This window comes from Populus euphratica, unplaced genomic scaffold, assembly GCF_000495115.2.
Source record: "Populus euphratica unplaced genomic scaffold, PopEup_1.0 scaffold570.1, whole genome shotgun sequence".
Taxonomy (NCBI): domain Eukaryota; kingdom Viridiplantae; phylum Streptophyta; class Magnoliopsida; order Malpighiales; family Salicaceae; genus Populus; species Populus euphratica.
Window position 1 is genome coordinate 97617 of NW_011500155.1, and position 7274 is coordinate 104890.

Below are 7274 nucleotides of genomic sequence, written 5' to 3' on the forward strand. Positions count from 1 at the left end.
TTTTTTATTGAATAATATAATTAGTATGAGCAGTATGTAAGAAATAAAACTTACTTATCTTTTTTTAACATAAAAATATTGTAAAATCTATAAATATAAATCTCATTTTTATGTTCATCAAATAACTTAAATCTATAATTTAATTAAAACACAACTGGAGCCGCAGCCTCAGCCGTGTAAACGAACAGGCTTGCATAGCCAGATACGATCGAGTTAACTAAACATTCATCATGTCAATTAATGCTAGCTAACCATCTAGGTGGTGCCCAAGTGGTAATGACTTGGGATCAAGGGGTTTGTTCCCTCTATGGTCCCAAGTTCGAGTTCTTGGTTGCTCATATGATGGTCACTGGAGGATTACATGGTCATTAACTTCAGGATCTGTGGGATTAGTCGTGATACGCACAAGTTAGCCCGAACACCCACGGTAATAAAAAAAAATTAATGCTAGCCTCTTGTCAATGAATTATTAAATTAACCAATAGAGTTGGGTTTATATTAAAAAAATATATCATTAAGGAATAATAACTCTCGGACTCGTTTATGCACAACATCATTTCCTTTAAACATTCAGATCCAATTTCCTCTGCCATTTCACTCTTTCCAATTTTCACCTTCTCTGTAGAAATATAATCCAATATAAAGGGCTTTGCCTTTTCTTTTCGATTCTGTTATCTCAAAAATGACGGACAACAACAACAACCCGAACTTCAACAGCTATAATAATGATGGAGAGGAATCAAGCCCGTTATTGAAGAAGAACCTTGAAGACAACGACAAGAAACCCACCAAGGTTTCTGCTGATGCAAAGATCGCCACCGCTACCCTGGCATCTGCTGGGCCTGAATATGGATGTACCGTCAATGGGCTTCCCTTGATTCATGGGAGCGTGATGGGTGAGCCTATGGGACGGGCTCAGTGGGACTCCTGCCTTTTCTGTTGCCTCGGTCGCAACGATGAATTCTGTAGCAGCGATCTTGAAGTCTGTAAGTCTTTAATTTCTGTGCGTTGGTAGATTAATTTATCATTTTTTGAAATTACTCGTACATTCTTTCAATTGGGGTCGTTCTTGGTATTAATGATTGATTCGTTTTGCAATTTTTTTTCCGATAATTGCTATCGAGAATAGATGATTGATTATTCTAGATTACGGATTCTTTGAAATTGCTAAAGTGATTTTTATAATTCTTTAAAGTGCAGCAAAGTAATGGATCATATGTCTTTGTTGCAAGTTGAGTATTAATTGCACCAATCTGGATGCTCTCCAGGAATGCAAATGGAGTAAAAGCTCTTGGATGAGTAACAAGGGTAGAAACAATTAGTTTAAACAGGAAGAGAGGAGGAGTCTATGGTTTCCTGAACTCCAGGCTCACCATTAATTCATCACTTCATAATACTCTCAAGAAAAACAAATTCTGTTTCAATATATCCACTTCAGAAATGGCTACATGTTGAAATGAGTAGGATGATAAAAATAACTGAAAATAACTGAAAATAACTGACCAAATGCTGCGTATAACAAGGGAATAAAAACGCTGCAGGTGGACTTATTGAAACGGTGTTGGTACAGTAGCTAATGAATGGCCAATTAATTAAAATAGTTGAAACTTTTCCATTATTGTATCATCCCCTTAGAATCTAGCTCTGCCAAATTCAACTTGTGACCATTTCCCCTCCTTGAAAATGCCCTTGTCCTCGAGGGAAAATTATGGAAACTTTAGATGAAGATCATCACCAAACTCCCCGGTTGCATTCGAAGATAAAAGACCCTTCCATAGGGTCAGAACGTGCTCTGAAGCACCAGTCTCGATGTATTTCTTGGCATTATCCCATATACCACCAGCGTTGGAAGCAGAGATGGCAGTCTGGACACCAAACACAAGGGATCCAGCAAGTAGGGGTGTTAGCATGATAAGTGCACCAGATGGGGTCATCTACTTGATAGAAGCATCCATGAAGACCTTAAACACAGGTGGCATCGTCAGGCTTGGCATGATCTTCCATGAGGCCATGAATGGTGTTGAATTGCACTCGGCCCTCCTTAACCATCTTCAAAGCTGCACTTCCCACACTTTTAATAACTTGTTTTATGACAGGATTGCAAACTTCGTCTACTTCCTTCAACTTCTCTTCATAATTATCCTTCTCTGCATTTTGGTTATTGTCCAACCATTCAAGTGCAGCTTCTCCCAAATTTTATTATCCTTCTTGGCCATTTCTTCAGCCTCCTTCACCATCCTATCAATCTCTTCTTGGCTTAGACCCTCCTTATCGTTGGTGATGGTTCTAGATTGAGACTTCTTTGCTGCTTTGTCCTCGGCTTTCATATGCAGAATACAATTGGCATCAACCTCAAATGTGACCTCAATCTGGGTCATTTTCCTTGGAGCTGGAGGAATGCCAAACAAATCAAATTTCCCAAGCTCACGACAATCCTTTGTTAAGCTTCTTTCACCTTCATCAACCTTTATAGACATTGTGGTTTGCTGGTCTTGGTAGGTGGTGAGGATTTGGGACTTCTTAGTTGGTATGACTGTGTTCCTTGGGATTAGTTTGTCATCATGCCCGTAACTGTCTCAATACCCAGACTCAGAGGAGTAACATCAAGTAGAAGGCCTTTGGTTTCCTCTCCGCCTTCACCACTAAGAATTCCACCTTGAACAGCAGCACCATAGGCCACAACCTCATTTCTTGCACTTTGGGAATTCTTTTACTTCCACCAACAAGCAGAATCTCCTTGATATCAGCCTTCTTTAATCTTGCATTATCCATAGCCTTATTTACTTTCTCCAGTGTCTTCTTAAATAAGTCCATGTTCAACTCTTTTAATCTTGATCTTGGTATCGGCTCTAAGAAATCAATGCCATCAATGGGTGATTCAATCTCTACTCGAACTTGATGTTGGCTACTCAACGCCCTCTTATCCCTCTTACATTCCCTTCAAAGCTTCCCAAGAGCTGTCTTATCTTATGTATTTGTTGTGCTTCATCTTGATCAACTTGATGAAACAGTCCATCAATCTCTGATTGAAGTCCTCTTATCCCAAGCTGGTGTCTCCGCTAGTAGCAAGAACCTCAAAAACACCACTATCAATAGTCAAGATGCTAACATCAAATGTACCATCACCATTATCCCCTCCTTTCTTGTGCAAGCCATAGGCAATAGTTGCAGCCGTTGGCTCACTGATTATCCGAGGTACATCTAGCCTGGCAATGATGCATGCATCCTTTGTAGTTTGGACATGATCATTGGCTATAATCTCTCCATGTCCTTTTTGAGAGACAGCCACATAGAGTACATAGTCCCAGGATCAATGTCAGTCACAGTTCCTAGTTTTGATCCACCCTCTGCTGTCACCGCTAATCCTAGAAAGTAGTATTTTGATACGATGTTGAGTTCAACCCTTCTAGGATCAATTTCCAAATCTGTTGGTCCAACAAATCTAGTTCAACCAGCAAAATGTTAACACTAAGAGCAATGACATCTAGCTTCAGAATCTTTGGTGTCCAATACTTCAGACCACGGCTCGAAAATTTGCAACCTTAGGAGCTGCAGGTGAAGTCCCAATTATCATTCCATGAAATAGATTTGTTGCAGTTGGATATTGACTCAATTTGACATATTCTCTAATCTTAATGACAACAATTTCACCAATCTTAGTAGCAGGCAGAAGATGAGAATCAACAATTAGCTTGTCACCACTATCTGCTGTGTTTGCCAATATCATTCCAATCCCACCAGCAAGCTTTATTGCCTCTCCTTTCTTCACTCTTGCATAAGCAACAATCAACTCCATCCAAGAAGTCTAATCCCTCGGCATTTTATCAAAAACTTTGCTCTGATACTCCAGAAACCCACATTTTATACACATCAATCATAGAATTCCTAACATGCAAACCGTCATCAATAGCTTCATCATCTTCCACACTATTTGATCCATGAATTTGCGAGGAATGAAACTCAGGGCTTCAGATATTGATAGCACCAATCCGGATAGTATCCAGGTGAATTGGTATTGATTTGGCAGAGAGCCAAATTTGATTTAGTGCTGAATTTGTGTGAGAAACAAGCAAGAAGCCAAAAAATTGGATAAGAGGGCATATTTTCAGGTGCCCTGAAGGAATCCCCAGCCTTCAAATTGCTCTTATCTTCAGTTTTATCTGGTACAGGGTCTCTAGTCACCAAACTAGTAGAGTCAGTAGCAACAGGCGTAAAGTGAAACCCTCTGGTTTGGCATCAGATGATAGACTCAGTTTCGGGACAGATTCACTTAGGACTGGAGAAGAAAATACAAATGGTGTAACTTTATCATCAATTTTATTGTTGGGGAGGTGCCATTCAGTTTCTTTGGCAAAGCAACCTTCTCCTTGAAGCTAGATATTTGAGAATTTGGTAGGGCACCTTCATCAGATATTAAAAGTCGATGCTCTTTTCAGCAATCACAACAGCCTTGTAGGGGTAGTGACCTCATTCCAACTTCTGCAAAATAGATCTGTTTTGATCCATCACCCCATGAAGAAGATCCTTAATCTCCTCAAACACGTCTCAAGATATCAGTCATCGTGTTCAGGGTCTGAAGATTGACCGCTTTGATATCACTTGTTGCAAGCTGAATATTAATAGCACCAATCTGGATGCACTCCAGAAGGGCAAATGGAGTATAAGCTCTTAGATGAGTAACAAGGGTAGAAACAATTAGTTTAAATAGGAAGAGAGAAGGAGTCTATGGTTTCCTAAACTCCAGGCTCTCCATTAATCCATCACTTCATAATATTCTCATGAAAAAACAGGTTCTGTTACAATGTGTATATACAGCCACAACAATCCTCTAGACATGAGCTGATAGGATCAGAAATGGCAGCACGTGAAATGACTAGGACAATAAAAGGGACTGAAAGAACAGACCAAATGCTTTGTATAACAAGGGAATAAAAACACCAACGTGTGGACTTACTGAAATGGTGTGTATACACACCAACACAGTATCTAATGAACCGTCAATTAATTAAAATAGTTGAAACTTTGCCATTAATGTATCTTCCCCGTTGAATCAAGCTCTCCCAAATTCAACTTGTAAACAGTCTTTGGTCAATGATCGTCTAATCTGCAAATTGTATCATGATAATGATAATAACAATTGGCAATTTTTTATTTCTTAATCAATTGGAGATTTACATGATGGTTTCTGTTTTTCTATTAGTAAATTTCTGGTATTATGTGTTCTTTATGGGCACGATAGTAAGTGGATATCAAATTCCTTGTTGTTTTTTGTTGTACATTGTTGCTTCTTCTCTATGTGATGTTCATACGTGTGCATGGTATATAGATATTTCAGAAAGTGTGCCCATTTTTCTGGGTAACTTCATTCTAGCTTGGTAAATATTTCAGAAAGTAGATGCAAGCTTGGTTTAGCTCAATAGCTATGTTGGTTGTGTTTCCTTATATTATATAATATACTTAGATGCACCCACTTTGTTCTCATAAAATCCAAAGTAATAGAAAACACTAGATTAGTTTTCCAAGTGGAATTTAAGCAAAAATTTCATTTTCAATTGGCAATTATTTTTGCATAAGAAATTTGATGGTATTTTTATGGGTGCATGATCTTTAAAGAACATGATCTAACATATTTAAAGGAGGAGGGTTGGCCTTTAGCTTATTTGGAAGCCTTTATTTGATTTGGAAGCATTTAGCATGCAATGATTCCAGATTCTGGAATCCATTTACCAGAACAGTTCCTTCAGCGTGCATGTAATCAATTTGTTAAAGAACCCCACCTATCATTGTGGACAATCCCTTCATTTTCTTTTTTCCAATTGTGCAAGGTCTTCTTGGAAGCATTGCCCCTTGCGTGCTGTATGGAAGCAATGCTGAGAGACTTGGATCTACTCCTGGAACATTTGCAACCCACTGCTTGTCATACTATGGTTTGTACCTGATTGGCAGCTCATTTTTTGGTGGGAATTGCATTGCACCATGGTTTTCATATCATAGCCGGACAGCTATCCGCCGGAAGTTTAACCTAGAGGCAAGTTATTTCCCTAAGACTTGCTCCCGTATATCTGCAATTTAAACATGATTTTGAATTCTGATTCTTGGTGTAGCTTTATTATCATCTCTGCTGTAATCATTAGTTATGTGTTTGAAACTTCATTTTCTTTTACAGTTCCACTCCTTTTCACAGGGCCCTTATATGAGTTCCAATCCAGTTAATTTAGAATTGTTCCAAGAAATAGTCTACATTTGCATTGCTATATTGGTGCAGTTTTTTTTTTTTTTTTTTTTTGGCCATGAGTGCACAATTACGTGTTGAAAAAAGCTCTTTTTCCCTATTTATACCCGGTGGTAGGGCTTTAAGACTCTTGAAATTTTCTTTTTTGCAAGGAAAGAAGATGGCATCAGTTTTTTTTCCCCTGCTTTTGTAAATCAAGGAAATTTAGAAAGATTGCCTCTCAAGCATTAATAATTTCTGTGGCTGTTAATGTGAAACAGGGTAGCTGTGAGGCACTTAATAGGTCATGTGGTTGCTGTGGAAGCTTTGTGGAAGATGATCTGCAACGCGAGCAGTGTGAATCAGCATGTGATTTTGCAACTCATTTTTTCTGCCACACATGTGCTCTTTGCCAGGAAGGTCGCGAGATTCGTCGGAGGGTACTCCATCCTGGTTTCAATGCTCAACCAGTCTTGGTTATGATCCCTCCTGGGGAGCAATCCATGGGACGTGGGGCTTGAATGCTTCCTTCCCAGCATTAGAAAGTTATATCCTGTTTTTACATATTTGGGTGTGATGTTTAAAGTTTCTGAAAACCAGGTGGTTTTGTTGGATCTCTTCCAAGCATAAAAAAATAAATAATTATGGACACTTTTGATCGCCACTTGTAAAAAATAATTATGGAAACCTGTCCTAAATTTAATGTTTATAATTATCCATTGAAGTGTTTTGGTGGAAGTGTTGAATGATATGCTAAAGGCACGTGCTCTCTGCCATATATATATATATAATTCTATTCTGTAAACGTGAAATATGAAAATTTAACTTATGACATGGTTTTACAAGCACATTCAATTTATAGTAATTACTATTCAATTTAAAAAAACATCATCCAATATGATATCATATCAATAATGTATTATATTTATAATTCATAATTAAATTTTTTATTAAAAAATATATCAATAATACTTAAATATTTTTTATATAAAAATAAAATTAATCTAAACTACAACACAGGCAATAATATAATAAAATTATAACACTGCTCAACCTTTAACTT

The 7274-nt window shown here is 37.9% G+C and overlaps 1 protein-coding gene across 1 annotated transcript; it reads left to right on the plus strand.

Annotated features, from left to right (window-relative positions):
• The first annotated feature begins 522 nt into the window (after positions 1–522).
• LOC105111069 (cell number regulator 8-like) lies at positions 523–6873 on the plus strand. Its single transcript, XM_011006315.1, has 3 exons — positions 523–986; positions 5826–6028; positions 6493–6873. Exons 1-3 carry the CDS (start codon positions 683–685, stop codon positions 6730–6732), a joined length of 747 nt encoding a protein of 248 aa, XP_011004617.1. The 5' UTR covers positions 523–682; the 3' UTR covers positions 6733–6873.
• Positions 6874–7274: the final 401 nt, after the last annotated feature.